Consider the following 26,797-nt stretch of genomic DNA (forward strand, 5'->3'; position numbering starts at 1 on the left):
ATTTTTATAAACCCCTGCCTAGCCACTGAGCGACAGTCCTTGGTCAGGCGCTACAGCATGGCTCCCTAAAGAATCAAGTATATGTGAGCTCTGTTTCCTTAGCCTCAGCAGCAGATGAATCCAGGAACTGGTGGGTTGTATCCGCCTACCAGCAGGTGGAGATAGAGAACACTAAAGTGAAAGCAGTGACCCTGGATGTCCAGCTCCTCATCCCTTCAGTATATCTCTATCTCCAGCAGGTGGTGGATGGATTCCCTCCAGCTCCTGGATTCTGCGCTGAGGGCTTCTGGGCTTTTGAGCCAGTTGAGTGAGGGGGGGTATGTGGCTGATGGTGCCACCTTTGAGGACATTCTTGGTCTCCTGGTCCCTGTCCTACCCCACCCTTCCCTGCGCACTGAGTGTTCCCTGTGATTCTGTATCTGAGCTGTTTTGCCTTCCTCACATTTAAAACAACAACAACAAAAAACCCTTTTTTAACCCCTTGCAACACTGCCGGGCTGTGAGGAGCAGGAGAGCCATTTGGGCTCCCCCTGAGAGCTGCTGCCATCTTTGGGGATACATTTGCTGTGACAACAAAATGAGAAGCCTTTGAGTGTTTCTCATTTTCTTGTCTGGTCTTGGGCTACAGGCGGGCCAGATTGCGCTATGGCGACGGAAGCTGTGAAGAGGTGTTTCCATTGCGGCTCCCAGTGGTCTGCAGCAGGAGCCTGAATTACTAGATGCTCCGACGGTCTTGGCGGTACAGGCGGGCCGAGGGTGAATCTTTCCATGAGTCTGAGGTTGGCACATGCACTATTACAGCCGCAGCTGAAGCGGTTGAGAACACCGCACCCTTTTTCTCAGGTAAACTCTTGTGCCCTTCCGGTTTGATGATCGGGAGTGTTAGCAATGCGGTAGTGGCCTGTGGGAGCCATTTCGGGTTCTGAAATGGCAGGAGTTGGATTCTCTCTGGATTTTGTCTTGCTGGTTACATCAGGCCTATCCTCTTGTGCAAACTCGGTTGTCTGTCTGCAGGCCTAAAGGGCATGGACCTTATTTCTAGCCACAGTGATATAGTGGTGCCCCTCCATTTAGAGGATCCTGTCCAGAAGTGCAGGAGACTAGCTTCTTTGGCTGAGGGAGGGTCCGTGGGGGCCCATTCCCCTCATCTGTTCATTTTGTCTGACTCTGGGGAGTCAGGCTGTCCTAGGTTGGAGGAGGAGGAGGAGGGTGAGCTCCTCCAGGGCGAGCAGGGTGATCCGATGGTCATTCAGATTTTTCAAAGGAATGAGCTGTCGTCCCTGGTTTTGGTGGCCTTGGAGGCCTTAAATATTGATGATGTGGATGTGCAAGCGACTTCTTCCTTCAATGTGAATGGCAATTATTCGGAAACCATCTAAGGCCTTCCCGATGCACGAGTCCATTCAGGAGTTAATCTCCACCCAGTGGTCTGACCCAGATCTTGGGCTCAAGGTGGCGAGGGCAACGGTCCACCTCTACCCGGTAAGTTCGGCTATGACAGAAGCCTTTACCCTGCCTAAAGTGGACACCTTAGTTACGGCAGTCACCAAAAAGACCAATCTTCCGGTGGAAGGGGAAGTGGCTCTCACAGACATTCAGGATCAGCAAAACAATTGTTTAAAGTGGCAGCGTTGGCTTTACAGGCATCCATCTGTAGTTCTTATGCGGCCAGGGCATGTCTCTCCTGGTTTCAGCTGGGTTTGGAACAGGATCGGGACTCTGTTTCCATTTCCGTTGCTGGTTCCCATATGGAGTCAGGCTTTGTGTATTGGGTGAATGCTCTCTATGATTTGGTCCAGGCATCTGCTAAGCAAATGGCACTGGCAGTTTCTGCCTGCCGTCTGTTGTGGGTGCAAAACAGCGTCTTATGACGCTTCCCTTTCGGATTAAGTTACTATTCAGTGAGAACCTTGAAAAGATTGTGAAGGATTTGGGAGATTCTAAATCCCAGCGTCTTCCAGAGGATAGGCCGAAGTCTGGAACTGGGAAGGTACTCCGAGGCCTCAGTTCCACGAAGCTTGTTGGTATTGGCCCAGTTGGGGTTTGGCAGCTTTCCAATGGTCCAGATTCCAGCAGCAGTCGTCCTGTCGGAATGATAAGCGGATTTCTGGAGCAATGGCCAGACCTATTGCTTCAGGATGCTCCTCCCAATGATGAGGCACAAGTTCACTCATCAGTCACTCACATAGGGGGTCACTTAACCCTCTTTTATGAAGAGTGGGCCAAGATTACTTCAGACCAGTGGGTTCTCAATCTTATCAGAGATGGCTGCAGACTCGAATTTGCATCACCCATCAGAGATTCCTTTTTGGAGTCTTGGTGCACCACCTCTACCAGGAAGGTGGCCATGGAAGTCTCATTGCAGACGTTTCTGGACATAGGGGTGGTAGTTACAGTTCCGCCAGCCGAGGTGCGCACCAGCTGTTATACAGTTTTTATGGTTCCCAGGAAAGGAGGTTCCTTCCGACCTTTACTCGATCTCAGGAAGGTGAATGAAAGTCTGCACATGCGCCATTTCTGCATGGAAATATTGTGGTTGGTGGTGGCATCTGTGCAACCAGGAGAGTTCCTGACAGTGCTGGATCTGAAAGAGGCCTATTTGCACATACTGATATGGCCCCCGCATCAGCGGTATCTACGGTTTGCAATGCTAGGGCGTCATTTTCAATTTTGCGCGCTGCCCTTTGGGCTCGCCATGGCTTGCTGCACATTTTCCAAAGTGATGGTGGTGGCTGCGGTGTTCCTGCAGAAAGAAGGGGTCAGGATCCACCCTTACCTTGATGATTGGTTTATCTGAGCGGAGTTGGAGCAGTAAAGCCAATTGGCCACCGATTGCAGACCCGGGCTGGGTGGTCAACTTTCCCAAGAGTCGCTTGGTTCCTTCCCAGACCTTGGAGTATCTGGTAGTGCAGTTCGACACAGCACAAAGTCAAATCTTCTTACCAGAGAACAGGAGACTCAAAAACTCATTTCTCAGGTTCCAGGCCTGTTGCAATCACTGAGCCCTCAGGCTTGAGATTATGTTCAAGTCCTGGGATTGATGGCTGCCACTCTGGAAGTGGTACTGTGGGTGAGAGCTCATATGCGCCCTCTCCAATGTGCACTTTTATGCTGCTGGTCTCTGATGTCTCAGGATTATCAATGCTACCTTCCTTGGCTGCCACAGGCAAAGGACAGCATGTCCTGGTGGATGTGTGATGCCAGCCTCATGTGGGGAATGCCTTTGGCATCCCCACAATGGGTGATGGTAGTCATGGTTGCCAGCCTTGTGGAGTAGGGAACTCACTGTCTTCACCGGGTGGCACAGAGCCATTGGTCGGAGATGGAGTTGACTTGATCCATCGACCGCCTGGAACTGAAGGTGGTAGTGAACACCCTCAGGTCCTTTCAGGATCTGCTGGAGGGTCAGGTGGTACAAATCTGGTGACAGAGGCGTTTCGTGTGATCTGTCAACAGTGGGGCAGTGATGGATCTGATGGCAACCAAAACAAGCGCCAAGGTAGGCAAGTTCTTCAGTAGAATGGAGTTCAAGTTCGCAGGATTGGACTCGCTTCTGCAGGTATTCCTCCTGTATGTTTTTCCTCCATGGCTGTTGATTCGGTGCAGAAGCCGTCAGATTAAGCGTCAACGGGGGCCGGTGGTTCTGGTGGCTCTGGATTGGCTGTGCCACCCATGATATGCTACGCTATCTAAGGCGACGATTGCCCGGTGTCGAGGCCATTGTCTCAGCATGTATCATGAAAGGTCGGGCTGCTCCTGAAGTGTTACGTGTGCGCTTGACTCGAGTGCAAGTGGCTTCTTGGGCAGACACTGGTGTCCTTTTGTTGAATGATATTTGTCGAGCAGCTACTTGGGCTTCACAGCATTCTTTTCTTAAGCATTACAGATTTGATGTGGCAGCACAGGGAGATGCACATTTTGGGGCAGCGATTCTCTCTCGGGGAGTGGCTACTTTCCACCCACTTTAGGGGATTGCTTTGATACATCCCACCAGTTCCTGGATTCATCTGCTGCTGAGGCTAAGGAAGGAAAAATGATGTCTTACCTGATAATTTTCTTTCCTTTACTCGCAGCAGATGAGTCCAGGATCCCTTCCCCCCCCCCCCCCCTTTTTTTTTTTTTTTTTTTTACTTCTGCTGTGTGCCCGATTCTTAGGTTTCGCATTCAGCCTTTGCGAGACATTTGGCCACAGGGCCAAATTGCCCACACAACTTAATTGATTAACAAGCCAATCAGTGCTGATAATTTGTACTTAAATTAGTGACACTAATTGGCTTTAATTAGAATTTACACACAACTTTCTAGGCATATTCTATAACATGGTGTGCATAAACTCTAATGCATGCAGCTGAAAAGGGGGCGTGGCCATGGGCGGGTTGTGGGCGTTTCAAAAAAACTATGCGTACCTTTATGGAATACACCCAATCACCTAAGTTAGATGCAGATATTTAGGCCTGGTTTTAAGTGGCCTAAATGGATGCGCCTAAATTTTAGTTGCAAGAATAGCCACTAAGGATGTTCTATAAATTATGCGTAACTTTAGGAGTAGTTTATAGAATTGCGTTAAGCGTGTGGTTTTTCAGTGCCAATTTTTAAGGTGCCATTTATAGAATTTGACTCTCTGCCTATAATTAGTCAGTCTACTTTATACAGGGAATTTCGACAAAATGTTAAAACATTTTTGTTTAGGAACTATCTTTTAATGTTTTAATTGATAATTTCATGAGATTTTTTAATATCATTTTTGTTTGTTTAATAAAAAAAATTGTATACCACTTAACTTTGAACAAAGCAGTTTACAGGTTATCAACAAAAACATTAAATATAAATAAAATCATATGTTAATATTGTAATTTCCTGAATCTGACCAGTTTCTTGGTTTTTGTTAGCCTCTCTGAACTGCAGTGCCTAAGTGGGCTATAATTGTTGTTCTTGTTGTAATAAGGGTAAGCCCAAGATCAGCCAGAGTCTGTGTCGCTGTACCAGGAACAGCACTGGGCAGTGTAGATTGGGATTTTATGGTCCTTATCTGCTATCACATTTCATGTTTCTGTGTCAAGGTCTAAACAACTTTGTTTTCCTATTGGGAAGGCAGACTGGGCATAATATTCTACAGGTGCTCAGTTTCCACCTAAAGACATAAGCACATAAGCACCGCCATACTGGGAAAAGACCAAGGGTCCATGAAGCCCAGCATCCTGCCGCCGACAGCGGCCAATCCAGGCTTCAAGAACTCGGCAACCCCCCCCCCCCCCCAAAAAAAAAAAAAATATATATATATATTTAATAATGTTCAATGGACTATTCCTTCAGGAATTTGTCCAAACCCCACTTAAACTCCGTAAGGCCATTCTCCAGTAACGAGTTCCAGAGTCCAACTACACACTGAGTAAAGAAAAACTTTCTCCTATTTGTTTTAAATCTACCATATTCTAGCTTCATCTTGTGTCCCCTGGTTCTATTATTTTTTGAAAGTGTAAACAAACGCTTCACATCTGTCCGCTCTAATCCGCTCATTATCTTGTAGACTTCTATCATATCACCCCTCAGCCGCCTTTTCTCCAAGCTGAAGAGCCCTATGTCTTAGCCTTTCCTCATAGGGAAGTCGTTCCATCCCTTTTATCATTTTCTTCGCCCTTCTCTGCACCTTCTCCAATTCTTTTATTTTTTTTGAGATGCGGCGACCAGAATTGGGCACAATATTCGAGGTGCGGTCGCACCATGGAGCGATACAACGGCATTATAACATCCTCATGTTTGTTTTCCATCCCTTTCCTAATAATACTCAAAATTCTATGCACTTTCTTAGCCGCCACAGCACACTGAGCAGAAGTTTTCAGCGTCTTATCAACGATGACTCCCAGATCCTTTTCTAGGTCTGTGACTCCTAACGCGGAACCTTGCATGACATAGCTGTAATTTGGGTTCCTCTTACCCACATGCATCACTTTGCACTTGTCAACATTGAACTTCATCTGCCACTTGGACGCCCAATCCCCCAGTCTCGCGAGGTCCTCCTGTAATCTTTCACACTCCTGCGACTCGATGACCCTGAATAACTTTGTGTCATCTGTGAATTTAATTACCTCACTAGTTATTCCCATTTCTAGGTCATTTATAAATATGTTAAAAAGCAGCGGTCCCAGCACAGACCCTTGAGGGACCCCACTAACTACCCTTCTCCATTGAGAATACTGACCATTCAATCCTACTCTCTGCTTCCTATCCTTCAACCAGCTCTTAATCCATAGTAATACCCTACCTCCGATCCCATGACTCCCCAGTTTCCTCTGGAGTCTTTCATGAGGCACTTTGTCAAACGCCTTCTGAAAATCCAGATACACAATATCCACCGGCTCCCCATTGTCCACATGTTTGTTCACCCCCTCAAAAAAATGCAGTAGATTGGTGAGGCAAGACATCCCTTCACTAAATCCGTGCTGACTTTTTTTTGTTGTTACATTTGTACCCCGCGCTTTCCCACTCATGGCAGGCTCAATGCGGCTTACATGGGGCAATGGAGGGTTAAGTGACTTGCCCAGAGTCACAAGGAGCTGCCTGTGCCCGAAGTGGGACTCGAACTCAGTTCCTCAGTTCCCCAGAACCAAAGTCCACCACCCTAACCACTAGGCCACTCCACTCCACTCCACTTTGTCTCATCAGCCCATGTTTTTGTATGTGTTCTGCAATTTTATTCTTAATAATAGCTTCCACCATTTTGCCCAGCACTGATGTCAGACTCACCGGTCTATAATTTCCTGGATCTCCTCTGGAACTTTTTTTAAAAATCGGCATAACATTGGCTGCTACTACTACTGCTACTAATAGCATTTGTATAGCGCTACCAGGCTACCCTCCAGTCTTCTGGTACAACACCTGATTTTAGGGATAGATTGCATATTACTAACAGTAGCTCTACAAGTTCATTTTTCAGTTCTATTAATACTCTGGGATGAATACCATCTGGTCCTGGTGATTTACTACTCTTCAGTTTGCAGAACTGACCCATTATATCCTCCAAGTTTACAGAGAATTCATTTAGTTTCTCTGACTCACCTGCTTCAAATACCATTTCCGGCACCGGTGTCCCTCCCGAATCCTCCTCGGTGAAGACCGAAGCAAAGAATTCATTTAATTTCTCCACTATGGCTTTGTCTTCCCTGATCGCCCCTCTAACACCACTTCCGTCCAGCGGCCCAACCGATTCTTTAGCCGGCTTCCGACCATGAGAACATCCTAGCTTAGACCTTCATTTTAGCAGCAGATATGTTTGTATTTGTGTGCAATAGGCTACAGATGCATTGAAAATTCCTAAAATTTGACACAAGGGGGCACAAACACCATGTGGTGGAACTTGCATCTGGTGAAGGTGAGGTAAAAATAGTCCAAAATTACTAATGCCTGATAGCAGGATTTGTTCATAAATATTCAAACCAACTCTCTTGGTGCTCCCCTTGTGATTTTGGCTCCTGTTCTGACTTTCATGCATGAATTGCAATTGTTAAACTGATTCTGTGCAACAGAGGAGACTGGGAATGTCATAGCTGCACAAACTGGTGAGAATGTGGATGAGAGCAGGAAAAATACTGAAAGATGGAAACGAAGAATTGCGAAACAAAGTAATTACCACAGGGAGGATTATGTGGGAGACTTATGTTAGAGTTTCTTAATGGAGAAGGGGCTCAGGTGGAGAAAAATGTAACTTGAACAACTTTTATCTTGTTCTCCATGAGGTGGTTCTCTTCTTTACTTCCGTCTTAAAGATACATCTTCACTGGACTGACTCAAAAAGCAGCTAAAACTAGAATTTTCCTTGATGATCATATAATTAAAATATCATCATTATTTATATTCCTAAAGTGAAAATAACTTTCAGGACAAGTTACTTTCTCTATAATTTTGTGAGTTTGTCTTGACTGCCTTCCACCGCAGAGCCTCCTGTAGAAGGATAGAGAAGCGTACAGGCTTGCTGAGTACCTTCATATGGTGACCCAAATCTGTGCCAAATTTTAGCAAGTCAAACAGATATGTAAAACAGTCCAATATGTGATACAATCACCACAGCTATATGTAATAATACCTCATGTTAATTCGTTATTAAATTGCAGTTAATAAAAACAAGATTTTTGGACCTTTGTAAATGAAGCAAGCATGCAACCATTTATCACTGCAGTAGTATAATCATCAGTCAAAGCAAAATGTAGTGGTGCTTAGTTGGTAACTCAAGTAATTGGGAAGGCCAGTGCCAGGCAGACTTTTATAATCTGTGCCCTAATTTATGGCTAGAGACAGATCTGGATGGGCTAGAGTGTGCTTTGAATGTAACTCCAGTCATTGGGGAGTAAGTCTAGTGCTGGGCAGACTTCTACGGTTTGTGCCCTGAAAATGTCAAGGACAGATCAAGAATATGTGTGTTATATTGCAACACATTTGAAAAAAATAATAATTGGAAAGCAGCCAATACTCAACATAAAAACAAGCTTGCTTTTTTGTCCAGTTGAAGGAACACCATGCTAGTGCTAAACAGTAAACAAAAATATTAAATAAATAAAACTTCATCAGCCCAGGGAAAAGGCACCAAGGACTTTTTAACAAACCCTCAATCAAGGTCAAAGAATCACTAGTTTCCATCAAAAACCAGAAAGGGTTTTTTTCCCCACTGTGCTTTTTTCAGTTTTTGATGGAAACCAGTGATAGTTTGGCCTTGGTTGAGGGTTTGATAAAAAGTCCTTGGTGACTTTTCCCTAGGCTTTTTCGTTTATTTACTATTTTTGTTTACTGTTCTGCACTAGCATTATGTTCTCTCAACTGGACAAAAAAGCAAGCTTGTTTTTATGTCGAGTCTTGGTTTCTTTCCAATTATTTTTTTTTAATAACTTGTTTTTGTGTTAAAGTCGTGGCATATGTTGCAGTATTCCTCTTATTGGGTAGACTGGATGAACTGTGTGCAGGTCTTTATGTGCATCATCTACTATGTCAATATGTAAGCCCATGTGTCTGAAAGTGATTTGTTTAAGGATTTTATGAAAATTAATATGGGCACAAAAGGTACCAACAATGCAGCATTTCAAAATGTAGAGCTGCAGCACCTTAAACAAATCGCTTTTACACATATGGACTGATAAGATTTGTAATCAAGTCATCACTACAGTGGAAATACGGTAAGAGGGGAAAGGAAGAATACATACTGGCCACCTGTTGACCAGGATAAAAAGTTACCCACCTATAGATTAAGCCCTAGGGCTAGAGAAGGGTGGTATCAATAGTGCAAAACCTCCAGTAGAAGATATCTGATGCACCACAAAGCCATGGCTGTTCATGGACCCACTACAGCAAGAGAAACCACAGAAACTAAAGACAAAGATCAGAATGCTTAAAACAGATAAAAATGAGCTAATATACTGCAAGAGAGGCATATATACGTGGTTTTGAATTCTCTCTTTGTTACCTCTGGAGTTCCAGTGAAAGAAGTAACTGGTTTCCAGTAAAATACTAGGAGGCATATTTTCAAAGCACTTAGCCTTCCAAAGTTCCATAGGTTTCTATGGAACTTTGGAAGGCTAAGTGCTTTGAAAATGTGCCTCATTGTCTATGCCTACTCACCTGCTCCCCATGGATTGTCTGGAAGCAAAAATGAATACGTTTGTGCTGATTGATTAACTTTAGGCCTGTAGGTCCACTGTCTTCTCTTTTTGTGGCTAGATTTTATTTGGATGACAGTTTGCCCAGATGAATTTAGTCAGCAGGGGGGAAACATGAATCATCAATTTGTCCCGTGAACTCCCAGAGTCAGCTGTACAGAGACTGTGAATATTGTCCCTTAACTCTCTTCTTCCCTATGGTGTCTCTAATTGGACAAAAAAATGTAATGAGAGAGGCCAATAAAATGCCAGTAGACAAGGAGTGCTTGATTCCCACAGTCTTGCCTGTAGGAATGGTGGATGTCTTAACAGGGATGATGTGTGCGGTAATCAGAGCTTAATTTGCAAAAGCAAATTAGACAAAGATTAATGGTGGCTGTGTTATGTAAAGGCCTACATTTATGTTTCAGAACGCAGCATTGGACTGCTCTAGAAAATAGAGCCTTTCCCCACAGTCAGAAGTTTGAAGACCTAATTTGAAAGTGGTAGTCACTTGTCATTCTGTGTCCACAGGGAAAAAAGTTTAGTGAATCAGACCATACAGGGGAGAGATTGTGTGAAGCTAAAAATGCCTGTTGGGGCTAGTTTTGCTAGGGATATTCTCAGAGGCAAACAATTAAGAAGGCACAACAGTCTATGTGGCTTCAGTCTGATTCTTGTTGTATTTCATATGGCAAATAGCGTGACTTTACTTCCCCTCAATAATACTCCCCAAGTTAGGAAGCTATAAAAATCTAATGGCTCCCCAATGATCTACATGCAGCTAGGGAGATACAAGAAACCACAACATACATATATTCATAACATTTAATAAGCCCTTCATTAGTCTCTTTGAATTGAACTGAGACTAAAAAGGGGAAGGGATGTCCTAATAAATTTGACTTTTGGAGGATAATTTTATATCAGGGAGCCTAGGATAAGAGGGAAAGAAGGTGCCTACCTAGGTGCTATTTTATAAAGAAAAGTTGGCACCTCCATGTACTTCTCTTTATAAACTATTATTTCAAGGGGTAGAAAACGTGCCTAAGATATAGAGATGATCCCTTACACCTTCTCTTGATCAGGTATAAGTGATTGCACTTACTATATGCATCTTGATTAATACATTTCATAATCCATGTGTGTGCTTGCTAACTTTGGGCTGTGCCCAGACTGTCCCTGGTATCTCCTTTTAGCAAAATACATGCCATCATGTCAACATGCATATTTTTCCAGTGGTTGGTATTTTATAAGAGACCATATACACATGGTAATGATTAAAGTTGCCTGCAAAGTAAGCATGTTTGTTACCGCTTAATGTACACACCTTAAGTACCCTCTTTGGGGGGGGGGTTGGGTTGGATGTGAGACAGGTGGGGGGATATAGGTAGGAGGCATAAGCATTTTGTGTGTTAGTCTCTTGGGTGGCGTCATGAAGAGTCCGCATGGGTGACCCCGATTACATTTCTTTGACAGCACTATAACTGAGTGGGGGGGGGGGAGTAGGGGGAATTAGGGAAAGAAAGATATGGAACTTAGCCAATTTTCATTGCATATGTTGAATTATTTTTGGTTAATCATGCTGACTTTTGATGTTCTGTTGTACCTGTGTTGGCAATTTCTCAATAAAAATATATTTCCGAAAAAAAAAGTAGTCTCTTACTATATTAGTAATCCAACAGGCCACACCAAGATTGGTCCATTTGCTTAGTATTTTTCTCTGAGTTCAGTTATTTTATTCATTTTGTCTTTTATTTTTTGTTTGTTTTTGTGTTTTACTGTGTGTTATTTTGTCCCTTGCCAAGGATAGTAGATCATGTGGGTTATAAATGGTGTAAATGAATAAATGTGATCAGCTTTTCTTTAGTGTTATAAGATAGTTGCATAATTATTTTTATTGTATGACATTACAGGCTCTACCTGAATCTGAATGGTTGAGTTAGTGTTCTACAATTGCATTTTTTTTTTACCAGGCTTCTTATTAAATAATAAGTATCTAGCACTTGCTTAAGTTACCTACAAGGTCCTTCTGAATAACCCAACTCTTGGCTTCTTCTTTAATTCTTACAGCCAGCAGTTCTTGGATATTTTGAGTTCAACGCCTCACCTCAACCTCCTGGTTATTTGACTTTCTTCAGTTCGGCATTGCACTCATTAAAGAAAGGTAAAGTCTTGCATGTGATCTGTGTGCTGTCCTAGCCTTACAGTATAGATATGTGATATGGAGATGAGGTTGTGCCTTTTCATTTTCTCCCAGACATCCTTAATCCTCATACTTGGATCTGACCACTGAACCATGAAACTGGAAAATAGATGTATAAAAGCAGTGGTGCATTCTATAGAATGACTGTTATCAAAAATAAAACTAGAATAAAAAAAGTAAGCAACCCATTTGATTGAAGTTCTCATTTAAACAATAAATTGGTTTCACAGTTCTTTATTTTACTTATTTTCGAATGATGCATTTCATCTATCTTCTGGAATCAATTTCACTCCCCCTCCCCCAGCCCTCTGTGTTATACATTAATACTGATGAGTACGGGCAGTGGCGTAGCGAGGGGGGCTGCCACTCGGGGCGGTTCGCCATTGCACCCCCCCCCCGGGTGCAGCACGATGACATACCCCCCCCCTCGGCGCATCGACACCCCCCCCCAGTGCCCACCCTCCTCCGTCCAACCAGCTCCCTACCTTTAAAAAAATATCAGAATCCGAAGCGAGGCGCAGCGCCTTGCGCCTGCACGTAAAAGAAATGTGCACCGTCTCATCAGGCCTTCTCTTGCTCTGTCCCGCCCTTGCGGAAATAGGAAGTTGCGTCAGCGGAGGGCGGGACAAACAGAGCGTGGGAAGGCCCGATGAGACGGTGCACATTTCTTTTACGTGCAGGCGCGAGGCGCTGCGCCTTGCTTTGGATTCCGATATTTTTTTAAAGGTAGGGAGCTGGTTGGATGGAAGAGGGTGGGCACTGGGTCGGGGGGGGTGTCGATGCGCCGAGGGGGGGGGGAGCTGGCAGGGAGCACACACCCCCCCTGAGCTGACACCCGGGGCGGACCGCCCCTCCTTGCTACGCCACTGAGTACGGGGCATACACAATGATGAGAAGAAAAGTCTTATACATAAAAATTATAATGTAAAAAATGACATTATACTTTAAAGATGATGAGAGAATAGTATATGATTCATGTACTTTGAACTTTTGTGTTTACGGTAAGGAGATCAGAGTTTCCTTTGTTCTATTCCCTTGCTCATGTCATCCTCTTAGATTGTATGGAAGGCAAGAATTTTTTTACTTGGATCTTTGCCTTTTTTTCCCTCCCTTTTCGGAAATTATTTTTGAAAAATTACTAGATATATGGATAGTAGCAGCGCATAAGGGGCTATGTAAAGTGATGCATTGAGTGATAGTCGTTTGACTCTCTCCACACAGATTTCTAATCGGCAGGGGGTTTTGATCCAGGACCTTTTGAGTATTATCTATGCCTTTTGATTATCCTGCTTAGACTATGGCAATGGGTTGTATTTAGGGTTGCCTAAGAAAGAGTTCTGACGTCTGCTGCATATTCAAGATGTGGCTGCTTAACTTGTAGTTAGTGCTGACTTTAGAGATAAGATTTCCCTTATTCTAAGTTCTCTTTACTTGCTGCTTATTATTGAACGCACTTGGATTAAGTTTTTGACTTTGGAATTTAAGGAATGCTCTTGGATTAAGATTTTTACTTTGGAGTTTAAGATAGGCCTGAAGTACTTGGCTGATGAATTGCATAGGTATATGTCAAAATGCATTTTATGATCCCAAGCTAATAGACTCTTGGTTCTTCCTTTTTCTGAGCTGCTAAGATCCTCCAGGGCATGGGATAATGCATTTTCTAATGTAGCTTCTCACATGTGGAATGGACTGTCGCCTTCTCTGCAGCAGTCTCTTGTTTGTCCTGTTTGTCTGTCCTAATTAGATTTTAAGCTCTGTCGAGCAGGGACTGTCTCTTCATGGTCAAGTGTACAGCGCTGCGTACATCTAGTAGCACTATAGAAATGATAAGTAGTAGTAATTAAGTTTTATAAAACTGTGTTCTATATCCTACCAAATGATAGTAGCAAAATGTTAAAAAAATTTTAAAAAGGTGGTACAGCAAGATGGTACCGGGTGTGTTAGCCTGAAGTGCAGTGGAATTTTCTTTACATGGTTCTCTCTTTCTTTGCTTCTTGGTGCATGCCAATCAGGGCCGCCGAGGTGGGTAAGATTCCCCCGGGTCTTGCCTCCAATGTTGTGCCTTCTTACTTGCTACCCAGGTCCCGTCAGGAGCAGGAGAGAGACAGACCCCGTTGCTGGGCAATCCCCCCCCCCCCCCCCCTTAGAGGCTGGGGAGGATCAGACACAGGATTCCAAATTGGGTTCAGCTTCAGGGCATCTGGTTTGGCTGGTAAGGGCCCCCAAGCCCCGCCATCAGAATCCTTCCTCCAGCGTTGTTCTCCGCTACATTGCTTCCCCTCATGTCATGCATGCTCGGTTTTGTTGATGAAATTGAGCGTGTGTGACACGAGGGAAAGCAGCCGCAGGGCAGGCAATGCGTCAGAGAATAGCGCTGAAGAGAGGCTTCTGCTAGCGGGGCTCCGGCCTCCCACAATTTTTGAAGTCTGGCTACACGGCGTCCTGGGGGGGAGGGGCGGTGGCAATGGCAGTCCTGCCCCGGGCCCGGCCCAATCTCTTGGCGGCCCTGATGTGCCAATATGGGCAAAAAGAAGGGGTCATCCCATTATTCTTCAGAGGCGGCTTCTGTAGTGTCAGTGTGCGGCCTGGTGGACATGCTTCGCTGTCTTATGCATGTTTATTACACTATTTCTAAACTTGGGTGTCTATATTTCAATATAATTATACTTTTTTCAGTACAATAGTCTCACATAATTATTTTTCATTTATATATCAAATCTTTATTCAAAATAATTCAAAAAAATATCAATATGCAATAAATTGTTTTTACTCTCAATCAGTCAAATATTCCCTAACTATTTTGCACTCATTCTGACACACTCCTAAGGACTACGTAGCTACGTGCATTCTTATGCCTTTAAGTCTCATGTCGCTCATCTTGATCTTGATGTGGTTTTCTTCCCACGAAACCATGATCACATATTTCGAGCTGTGACCCCCGAGGAAGGCATAACAGACGAAACATGGACTGTGTTGGGTCCATGTGATTCATGTGACTAATCTTTTGGAATATAATTGACTTCTGTTTGTTTTCTTTGGAACATTCCTCTACCATGTTTACTGTTTGTATGCTATCATTCACTATCAATCTGTGGACTTGATTACAGGTTTAGCAGTAGTTGTCTGTGCTTTCTGCACAGAGAAGGTAACTAAATCGCCATGCAGGGATGCAAAAACTCTGGGTGCCCAGATGACTTAAGTTTCATCACTAGTGACTTTACCAGGCAGATCCTTTGTTGTGCCATGTTGGAAAGGAAATGTCAGCAGAGAGGTGCCAGAAAAAGACTAGAATGCCAGTGTGGCCTCCATCAGAAGATTAGAGCATGTCAATGCAACCCAGTGTGGGACTGCTCCCACTCAGAGAAAAGAGCATGCTGATGTGATCCCAGCTGTGCTTGTGGGAGAGAAGATCCAAAATAAGCTAAAATATTTTAAAAAGTAAGAAGCAAAAATGTTTAAAAAGGCAGTGAAGAAGCATAGAAACAAGACAGCAGATAAGAGCCAAATAGACCATCCAGTCTGCCCATCCACAGCAACCATTATCTCCTCCTTTCCCTAAGAGATTCCAGGTGCCTGTCCCATGCTTTCTTAAATTCAGACATAGTCTCCACCACCTCCACTGGGAGGCAATTCCACGTGTCCACCACCCCTTCTGTGAAAAAGTATTTCCTTAGATTACTTCTGAACTTATCACCTCTTAACTTCATCCTGTGCCCTCTCATTCCAGAGTTTTCCTTCATTTTAAAGAGGCTCACCTATACATTAATGCCACAGATTTATTTAAACATGTCTTATCATATCCTCTCTCTCCCACCTTTCTTCCAAAGTATACATATTGAGAGCCTTAAGTCTGTCCCCAAACACTTTATGAAAGAGACCACTGACCAATTTTGTAGCCGCCCTCTGGTCCGACTTCCATACTATTTATATCTTTTCGTAGGTACGATCTCTAGAATTGCACACAGTATTCCAAATGGGGCCTCACGAGATACTTATTTAAGGGCACTATCACTGCTTTTTTTCCTGCTGGCCATTCCTCTCTCTATGTATCTGAGCATTCTTCTCACTTTGACCGTCACCTTTTCTATCAGTTTGACCACCTTGAGATCATCAGACACAATCACTCCCAAGTCTTGCTCTTCTTTCGTACGCAAAAGTACTTCACCCCATATACTATACCTTTCCCTTGGATTTTTGCAGCCTAAGTCTATGACCTTCATTTTTTAATATTAAATCGGAGTTGCCAACTGCTGGACCATTCTTCAAGCTTCGCCAGATCCCTCCACATACTTTCCACACCCTCCAGAGTTTCTACCCTATTACAAAGTTTGGTATGGTCCGCAAGGAAACGAATCTTACCAGACATTCCTTCTGCAATATCATGCACAAAGATGTTAAAAAGAGCTGGCCCGAGAGAGGAAGTGACGTCACGGGGCTGAATGGCCGCTTAAGCTACTAGCTCCCGAACCTTCCCATCTTTCTATAGCAAAAAGCGCTATATTTTCCTTCAAAACTACATTTGCAAGACTCCCGGAGACTTACCTGCACCTTGAGGGACAAAATGAGTAAGAAAACATCAGCGGTCCCGCGAGACAGCGAACGGACGGCAGTCCGAAAGTCAGCGCGGGGCTCCTCGCGCCATGCTTCCCCTGCCGCGCGGGAGTCATCGGGGTCTGATTCCGGCTCCTCACAAGTAGGACGAAGTGAGCGTGCAGCTAAATTTAAGAACCCGCAGGACTTAACAAAGTGTTTGGAGGCTATAAGGGCAGAGATTCGCGCCTCTAAGGACGAGATCCTGGAGCACGTGGACGCGCTCAGCGCTGATCTGAGAGAACTTGGAGGCAGAGTGGAAACGCTCGAAGAGCGAGTCGACGAACAAGCGGAAAAACATGAGAGCATGGAGGTGAATGTGGCTAAATTAGCTGCACAAGCTGAAGATTTGAAATACAAACTCGATGATATAGAAAATCGCGGACGACGCCAGAATCTTCGATTTCGAGGAGTGCCTGAAAATGGCGACAAAGAGAACGTTCCAGCCATAGTGCGGGCCTTATGCGAGCAACTCATGGGCGAGACCTTTGATGCGGACATGCTGGGAATAGAACGTGCACACAGAGCTTTGGGTAAACCCAGGGATAATAAACCAAGAGACATTGTAGTACGTTTTTCCACCTATGCGGTTAAAGATCAGCTATGGCAGAGAGCTCGTCAGAACCCGGTTCTACAACATAAGGACTCTCGAGTTTATATCTTCCAAGACCTCTCATTGTTTACTTTAACTCAGAGGCGAGCAATGAAGCCAGTAATTGAGATTTTGGTGAAAGAGAAAATTGCATACCGATGGACTTTTCCCTTTGCAATCTGTTTTACCCTTAAAGGGGAACAGCTCCGCTGCCGTTCGGTGGAAGCTGCGTGGAAATACCTGCATGAGGCAGGTTTAGCTCTTAAAGAAACCTTACCGGTGGCGATGGCTCCCTCTACCAAGAAAAGGTTCCAAAAGTGGGAGAGAGTGGAGAATGCAGCGAGCAGCCAAACTTGAGACTGGTAGTTTGATATGGTTGGATAAAACTTGGAAGGCAGTTAATATGCAAAGGATGCTTGACTTGCTCAAATTTATATGTTTTGTGAGTTATGAAAGCAGAAGGATAATGTAAAGATTAAATTAGAGGTGGGAGGGGGAGGGGGGTTGGAGGGTTTGAGGGGGTATGCATTTGGTTCCGGGGTCATTGTTCCTCTGCTATCCCATACAGTGGCGCAATGCGCTGTTTGGTGGGGGGATGTTAGGGAGGTGGGGAAATGTGGGAGGGAGGGAGTGGGTAAATAACAGACAGACAGATCAAGGGGAGAGAAGGGGGTCAAGGGAAATAGGGGAGCAGCAAAAAATCTATTTGTCCAGCGAGTGTTCCACAAAGAGTGAGGTAGATGGTTGACTTTAAAATTCTCACATATAACATCAAAGGTTTAAATACCCCATTTAAAAGACATTCCTTATTTAAGGAATTGCAGTTAATGGGTCCTCAAGTGGTATTCTTACAAGAAACTCATTTACATAAAAAGCATGAACATTTGCTGACCTCTATACAATACCCAAAAATCTTTTATGCTTCTGATGTGAAAGGTGTTAAGAAAAGGGGAGTGGCTATAATGTTCCACAAAAATGTACAGATGCAACTTCTGCACTCCAAGAGGGATGCTGAGGGTCGTTTTCTATTCTTGCATGTTAAGCTGGATACTAAGGAATATACGCTGGTGAGTGTCTATGCTCCCAATGAACGACAGGAGAGATTTTTCCTACACCTTCAGAAGGAGTTGCAGAAGTTTGCTCGGGGTAAGGTGATAGTGGCGGGGGACTTTAATGCTACTATGCAGCCTAGGTTGGATAAGACCACTGCACCTTCCCCTAACGATTGTAGAATCTCCAAAGCCCTGGGGAAGTTTGTAACGACTATGGGACTGTATGATGTATGGAGACTTGACCACTCGGGGGGAAGAGATTATACATTTCATTCACATGTGCATTTCTCTCACTCCCGACTGGATTATATTTTTTTGGATAAGGGCTTCTCAGAAGAGGGGGGGGGGATCATACATAGGACATACGACAATTTCAGACCACGCCCCTGTGTGGACAATAATTACTTCATTGAAGGAAGAGACGCGTGATAGAAGGTGGACTTTTAACAACTGTCTACTACAGGACCCAGAAATTGTAACTAACTTTCGTTCTGTGTTGAAGGAGTACTTTGATATCAACCTGGATTCAGGGCCAACACTGGGTATAGTGTGGGATGCATTTAAGGCTGTATCTAGAGGTTATTTCATAAAATGTGCAACCCAAAGATCTAGAACCCATAAAGTAAGATTAGCTCAGTGCATGGAGCGGTTAGGCGCCCTGGAAGACAGGTATAGAGCCCATGGCTCAGTGGCTGACTTCCGCAAACTGCAAGCAATAAGATTGGAGCTCGCAGCTTTACATGATGAGACTTTGCAGTTTGTAAATGCACGCCTGCGACAAGTTCATTATGAATTTACAAATAAACCAGGCAGGTTGCTGGCCACTAAATTAAGGAAAATGAGGGCAGATAGACACATCCTGAGAATGAAAGATGCTAGGGGTTCCATGCTGCACACATCAGATAAGATTAGAGAGCGGTTTGCCCACTTCTATGAGAACCTTTATAAGGAGGATGCTGCTGTACAGACTGAAGCTATTGACCAATATTTGGCAGACCTGGGTATGTCGGCGCTGACTGACTCTCAGAAAAAAGTGTTGGAAGCCCCGGTGACAGTGAAGGAAGTAATTCGAGTTATTAAAGCACTCCCAACGGGGAAAGTACCGGGATTAGACGGATTTACTAATGAGTTTTTTAAGCTTTTTGGGGGAGAATTGGCACCCTATTTGACGTTGGTTGTTAATTCGGTACGTGAGGGTGCGCCTTTCCCGCCATCGATGATGGAAGCATGGGTGGCGGTGATACCAAAGCCAGAGAAAGATAATACGGAATGCGCCTCTTACCGCCCCATCTCGATTCTCAATACCGACGTAAAAATATTGGCCAAGACCCTGGCAAATCGATTGGGTGATATGCTGCCTAGCCTGGTGCACCCCGACCAAGTTGGTTTTGTAGCAAACAGACAGGCCCTGGACAACATCCGTAGAACACTGGATTTGCTCTTTGTGGCTCGGTCGAGGGCCTTGCCAGTGGTTTTACTGGGATTGGATGCGGAGAAGGCCTTCGATCGAGTCCACTGGGGGTATCTGGATAAGGTTTTGAATAGAGTGGGAATTGGTCCTTATTTTAGAACATGGATTCAGGCACTATACACCTCGCCTCGGGCCTGTGTAAGAGTGAATGGTGGTAATTCGCAAATGTTTGAACTGGGCCGTGGCACTCGTCAGGGATGTCCTCTGTCGCCTCTGCTGTTCGCTTTGGCGATGGAGCCCCTGGCGGCTGCCATTCGGGAGAATGTAGATATATCTGGAGTGCGGGTGAGGGATAAGGAATATAAGATTGCTCTATTTGCGGATGATGTGCTCCTGTCCTTAACTAATCCAGTGGTTTCCCTTCCAAACTTAATGAAAGAGATAGGAACCTACTCTAGGGTATCTGGCTATAAACTCAATGCGGGGAAGTCTGTGGGATTAGCAGTGGGGATATCGCAGGAGCGTATGGAGGCGTTGAGGGCCTCCTTTGCATTTAAGTGGACTGACCGAGACATTAGATACTTGGGGGTACAGATCCCTGGGAACCTAGCGGACCTCTTTGCTGTTAACTACCCAGCTCTTCAGAAAGAGGTCCTGAGGGATTTAGACAGATGGGATTCGTTGGAATTGTCCTGGTTGGGACGCATAGCTGCACTTAAAATGAATATATTACCCCGTCTGCTATACTTATTCCAGGTGCTGCCGCTGCGGGTCCCCAGGGCATTCATATCTAAGCTTCAGGATGGCCTGATTCGCTTTGTTTGGCACCAGAAACGACCACGCTTGCCAAGAGCATTCTTGTATAGAAGTAAGCGAGAGGGAGGTCTTGGAGTGCCTAACCTGTACTGGTATTATTGTGCAGCGCAGGCTAGATCGGCTGTGGAATGGTTCCGAAGGGCAGATCATAAGTTATGGGTCCATCTTGAACAAGACTTGATTGGCTCTCGTAGACTGGGGCACCTGATGTGGCTACCGGCTAAATATAGGGGACAGGTTGAACGATTTCCGCCGATGTTACAGGCTACATTCTACTATTGGGACCGAATGTTCCAAGAGCGCCGACCTCTTGTGTCGGGGTTGGCCCCGATTGTTGACAATCCTATGTTTGGCCCGGGAATGGGGAATACGGTTTTTCGTAAATGGGCTACCTCGGGTGTGGAAATGTTAGGTCAACTATATATAGGTGAAAAGTTGGTGCCCTTTGAGACATTGGTGGCGGACTATAGGCTTCATACCTGTGAACATTATGCCTATGGGCAATTGATACACTTTTTGAAAGAACCGGCATATGTGGAGTGCCGAAGGAGGGAGGTCCATCCCTTGGAAGAAGTGTGTGTGGACTCTCGCAGTATACGTGGATTGATATCTCGTCTTTATGGCTATTTGGGGACACAATTAAAACCATCCCACTTGCATCGTAGAAGATGGGAGCAGGAGCTAAATTTCACTTTACCTGAAAAGGAGTGGTTGCAATTGGAGAAGGGTATTTTGAAATCCACTATAGCAGTGGCTGTTAAGGAAAACTCGCTTAAGGTATTTTATAGGTGGTATCTTACTCCGCAACGATTGCACCAGATGTTCCCTAAGGTCACAGCGAGTTGTTGGAGAAACTGTGGAGGAGAAGGGACAATGGGCCACATTTGGTGGACCTGTCCTAAAGCAGTAGCATACTGGAGGGGAGTCCGGTCTCGCCTTCAGGCCTGGGTGGGCAGATCTGTGCAGTGGCATCCTTTAATCTTCTTATTGGGCCAGAGACCCACGGGCTTAACAAGTAGCCAATGGTATATGGTGAGAGGGGCCTTACAGGCAGCTCGTATAAACCTGGCCAGAAGTTGGAAATCTCCGCTAGTACCCTCATTGGTGGGTTGGATTACAAAGGTGCATTATATATGTGAGATGGAGCGATTGACAGCAGTTAAAAAGAAAACCCTGCCTAAGTGGGATAAAATATGGAAACCTTTTTTGAACGCTTGTTCTGGATAATTACTTAATTGAAATGCAAGGGGGGGAGGGGGGAGGAGAGGGAGGTAGGGGAGGGAGGGGAGGGGGGGAGAATAAGGAAGCTGTAAGGTTCCAGAGAGGGGTTAAATAATTTTTTCAAAAAACTGTTAAATTCTGAAGTATAATTGGATGATGGGATAGTGCTGTTCTTCTTGTTTCTATCTGGTACTTTGTTACATTTACTGCAGATTTGATATGGTGTGAAATGTTATGTACTGTTCTTGGCTTGCTTTGTCTAAATGACAATTAATAAAGACTTCTATAAATTAAAAAAAAAAGAGCTGGCCCAAGGACCAATCCCTGCAGTACACCACTGATGCTAGCCTTTTCCTCGGAGCAAACTCCATTTACCACTACCCTCTGTCTCCTTCCACTTAACCAGTTTTTAACCCAGTCACTTCAGTGCCCACACCGAGGGCACTCAGTTTATTTATCGGTTGCCTGTGCAGAACCGTGTCAATGGCTTTGTTAAAATCCAAGTACACCACATCTAGTGCCCCTCCCACATCCAACTGTTTGGTCGTTTAGTCAAAGAAATCAATCAGATTTGTCTGACAAGATTTGCCTCTAGTGAAGCTATGCTGTCTCGGGTTTTGCAGTCCATTCCATTCTAGAAACCTCACAATCCTCCACTTTAGAAGTGTTCCCATTAGTTTACTCACCACCGAGGTCAGACTGACAGGTCTATAATTCCTAAACTCCTCCCCTTCTTCCACTCTTGTGCGGAGAGACCACATCCACCCTTCTTCAGCCCAGTCCTCCGGGACCACTCCAGACTCTAAGGACGCACTGAAGAGGTCAGACAGCGGAGCCACCAAAACTTCCCCGAGTTCTTTGAGCACCCTCAGATGTAGCCCATTGAGCCCCATGGCCTTGTCTATTTTTAGTTTAGCAAGCTCCTCTCAAATAGTGTCTACTGAAAATCTGTTCTGGTCTACTAAACAGCCATTTCCATTAGCAGTTGTTTTCTGTGTCCCTGCCCCCGGCCTTTCATCTGTGAACACCCAGCAGAAATAATTGTTAAGTAGTTCAGCTTTATCCTTATCAGCTTCTACATATTCCTCCCCTTCACCTTGGGCAGGGGCGTAGCCAGACCTTTAGTTGAGAGGGGGCCAGAGCCCAAGTGGGGGGGGCACATTTTGGTCCGCCACCCTGCCATCCCCCACCCACCGTCACCACTGCACATACCTTGGCTGGTGGGGGTCCCCAACCCCCGCCAGCTGAAGCACCACTGCCACACATACCTTGGCTGGTGGGGGTTTCCAACCTCCGCCAGCTGAAGCATTTGTCCAGCGCTGGTCTCCGGCCCTGCCGCATTGTCTGCCCTGTTCTCTCTTGACCGCCATGCTCGTTTTAATGAAATTGAGCATGCTTACATGCTCAGTTTCACTAAAACGAGCGTGCTGGATGTGGGCAGCGCCGGAGACCAGCGCTGGACAAACGCTTCAGCTGGCGGGGGTTGGGGATCCCCACCAGCCAAACCAGGGGCACAGAGCCAATTTGGGGGGGACCCAGGCCCCTGTAGCTACGCCATTGCCTTTGAGCCTCACTATGCCGTTTTGGCACTTCCTTCTATCACTTACATATCTAAAAAATGTCTTGTCCCCCAGTTTTACCGTACTGGCAATCTTTTCTTCCATTTGTATCTTTACTTTCCTAACAGCTTTTCCAGCTTCCCTGGGTATTTTTGCCTGTCTTCCTCTCCCTGCATCATTTTGTAACTTATGAAGGCTAACCTTGTTTTCTCTTACCTTTTCAGCTTGGCAAAGTTAGTTCTTTTGAAGTCTAGAACCGTCAGTCTTCAATAAGCCCTCTTCTCATGTGTCTTAATGTTGAACCACACCATTCGGTGATTGCTAGATGCCAAATGATCACCCACTGTAATATCGGAAACACTCTCCCCATTTGTAAGCACCAGGTCCAGAATAGCTTCATTCCGCATGCATTCCATTACCAACTGCTGGAACAACTATTCCTGTAGAGAATCCAAGATCACCTTGCTTCTAGAGGACCCCGCAGCAGGGACACACCAATCAACGCCTGGCATATTAAAATCACCTATCAGCTAGTAAAGGGGAAATACTACTATCTTGTGAATGTCTTCGATTAAATCTCTGTCCATTTCTTCTGATTGTGTGGGAGGCCTGTGTATCACACCAATGTATCTGTATCACACCAATGTAAATACTTTTTCCTTTCCATCTTTCAAGATTAACCCACAATACTTCTTCCTTCCCCCATTTGTCCTGCAATTCTGTCACTTTAATATTATTCCTAACATATAATGCCACTCCTCCATCCTTTTTTCCTACCCTGTCTTTCCTGAATAGATTATAGCCAGGTATAACTATATCCCAGTCATGGTTCTCCGTGAACCACATCTCCATGTAAAGAAAAATACTAATTTTGCCTGACTCCTTAAACTTTTGACTGGCGCCCCATTTCTCTTCCCTTCGGGGCACAGGAGGAAGCAATCAAAGTAGATGGTTCTGTTGTTCAGTTGAAGTCCTTTGCTATAAGCACAATACAGATGTGCCAAAGAATGGGTATTGAGAAATTAACAGTGTGCGTGAGCTGCATAAATTACATCTGCTACAGAATCAAGCATCAATTTGTAATTTTGAATTACTTGTTGATCAAAATGATCACTTCTAAGTAGAAGGAAGTGCTGTTGTTTTAAGTGGTATTATAAGATCACAATTCTGGGAAAGGGCAGTGGAGATCCTGATTATATATATGTATCTTCACTTTCTCTTCTGTAGGTGGGTAGAGTAGACTTATAAAATGACAGAGCAGGCGCTTCGCTTTAATATTTCCCTATGAGTAATCCTCCTGCTAATTTTAAGCACAAGGGGTTTGCCGTATTGCATGAATCTCACTGTAAAAGGTTCAGAAGAAATGGATTTGTAGCTTAGGCACCTGGTACTGAATCAGATTTTATTTATCAGGTATCAGTCTTCTGTTCTTGAAGAGAGAAGGCAAAGTATGTTGTCCGTTACACATATAATCATCATTTTACCAACCCGTTACACAATCAAGCAGTCGTTCTCAAACCTGTTCTGGGGGATCACCAGTCAGTTGAGTTTGTAGGATATCTGTAATGCAGTGGCGTTCCTAGTCAGGATGGCACCCGGGGCGGATCGCCGATGCAAGCCCCCCCCTGGCGAAATGACCCCCCCCCCCCCCGGTGCACGCTGCTGGGGGGGGGGCGCCACGGCACCTCCCAGCGGCGTGCACCCAGGGCGGACCGCCCCCCACTGCCCCCCCTTGGTACGCCATTGCCGTAATGAATATGCATGAGGGAGATTGGCATTTAATGGAAGTAACAGGCATTCAAATCTGTCTGATGCATATTCATTAGGGATATCCTATTTGTAGTCTTGGCTCCTTTGTAAGTTTCAGCTCCTGAAGACGCCTAAAGGCGAAACACGGCACCATGTAGAGCTTTGACAGTTGGAAGTAAATTGGAGTTTGAAAGGAGTCAGCATAGCAGCTTAGCGTGTGACTGCAAATCTTGAATAACGCAATAAGAAGGCAATGGAAACTCCAGTCCGGAGGGTAGCAAGAATGAGAGTATGGAGTGGAGAAGTACATTAAAGTGGCTACACTTGCATTTTTTGAAAACAGCAATAAGATGGTACACTCACATTTTATGGACTGCAACAGAATGGATTAGGACGGTAAATTGCAGTATCCCTTTGGACTTATAGACTGATTTTTGTTGGAGTTATTAATATCATGAGGGAATTGTAAATTGATTACAGACCTCACGCTGGCAAAATAGTACTAACAGGGTTTTAATTTAGTGAGTTATTAATAAAATTGATACAAATCATTGTTATTTTGAGTAAGTGGCTATTATGGGATGTATATTCATTACGGATACCCTGAAAACCCAACTGACTGGTGGTCCCCCAGGACAGGTTTGAGAACGACTGCAATAAAGGACATTTTCTTCATGCATTCATAAATGGTGTATTATGGGAAGAAAGAGTGACCTAGTGGTTAGAGCAGCGGTCCTTACATTCTGTCCATTATCCTTCCCCAATGAATATTTATGATATAGATGCATACAGTGGAGGAAGTGCATGCAAACAAATCTTATGTACATTCATTGTAGAAGTACTGAAAACCCAACAGGTTTCTGGATCTTGAGGATAAATTGAGATGAGAAAAAGGGTTCACATCCTTCCTTCCGCATTGACATGCCTCGTGATCTTGGGCAAGTCATTTTGTGTCTCATATTGTAAGCTCTTTGGAATTGGAGGTTATAGTATCTGAATTACTAAAAATGCTATCAGAAAGAGTTTGGGATGTGTTTAGTTAAGATGGAAAGATCAAGGTTATTTTGGGAATGATTCCTGGTTTAGCCTGTTTAAAAATAACCAGCCATCGTAAGAGCTAGACCTGAAATCTGCTTGGGATCTCCATAGCAACAGAGAAGTCATGATCTCATACACACGGGAAGGAAAGTGTAAGGGCTGTACTCATTCTCTACCTTTTTATCATCTCCAACCTATAGTGTCTGCTTAGATTTAAGCTACCAAGCGAAACCAAAAGGAGTACATCTTAAACAAAAAAAAAATGTACCAGTCAATAGATAGATTTAGTCTGGTTTTGTTTTTAAGTGGTTTTAATATTCATCCTGATATTAAATTGTTTTTAAAAAAGGAATAAATAAAGTAGCTCTAACAGGAGAGTAAAACTGTTAGGCTTGCTTCATCTGATTAAAGGGCTGAACCTGTGCAATATCAAACCTGCATACTAAAACATTTTGCCAATATCGTAATATGTTAATCTGATTAGAGGTGTCAAAGCTGATTACAGGCTCCATTTGGAAATAACTGTCAGGAAACCCCATTTACATACACACCCATATAAACTAATTTATGGTTTATATGTGTTTTGTGCACACTGAGTTCTTTTGTCTAAATCAAAATCCTTCTGCACTTTGTTTTTATTTTATTCATTTTTATTTGTTCTTTTTCTGTATAGTTGAGCCATTGGAGTGATGGTCATTTGAACAGGGAGCATAGGCTGCAGCTACATTCAGTACCTGATACGTGTACATTCTGAGCCTTGCCTTTAGGTGTTACTGTTGTGCAATGAATGGGATTCCTTCCATCCTGTGTGCTGAGTTCTGCCTCTGCAGCATTGGGCTTGTCACTGGGCTATCAGTTTGGCCTCCTTATGTTCGTTATTATTAGACATTCATAGCGTTGTGTCTTCAGAATGTAATTAATTGCATAGTGTTTAAGGAAGAGTCCA

At 44.4% G+C, this 26,797-nt stretch overlaps 1 protein-coding gene across 3 annotated transcripts in view; it reads left to right on the forward strand.

The window, feature by feature from the left end:
* The window catches only part of TXNDC11 (thioredoxin domain containing 11), a 148,068-nt gene that overhangs the window by 43,219 nt on the left and 78,052 nt on the right, over nucleotides 1-26,797 (forward strand). For all 3 annotated transcript variants that reach the window (XM_030211582.1, XM_030211583.1, XM_030211584.1), the window contains one exon: nucleotides 11,691-11,784. In XM_030211582.1, coding sequence (XP_030067442.1) covers nucleotides 11,691-11,784 — 94 coding nt within the window. The remainder of the gene's footprint in view (nucleotides 1-11,690; nucleotides 11,785-26,797) is intronic.

This window comes from Microcaecilia unicolor, chromosome 8 (genome assembly GCF_901765095.1).
Source record: "Microcaecilia unicolor chromosome 8, aMicUni1.1, whole genome shotgun sequence".
NCBI lineage: Eukaryota > Metazoa > Chordata > Amphibia > Gymnophiona > Siphonopidae > Microcaecilia > Microcaecilia unicolor.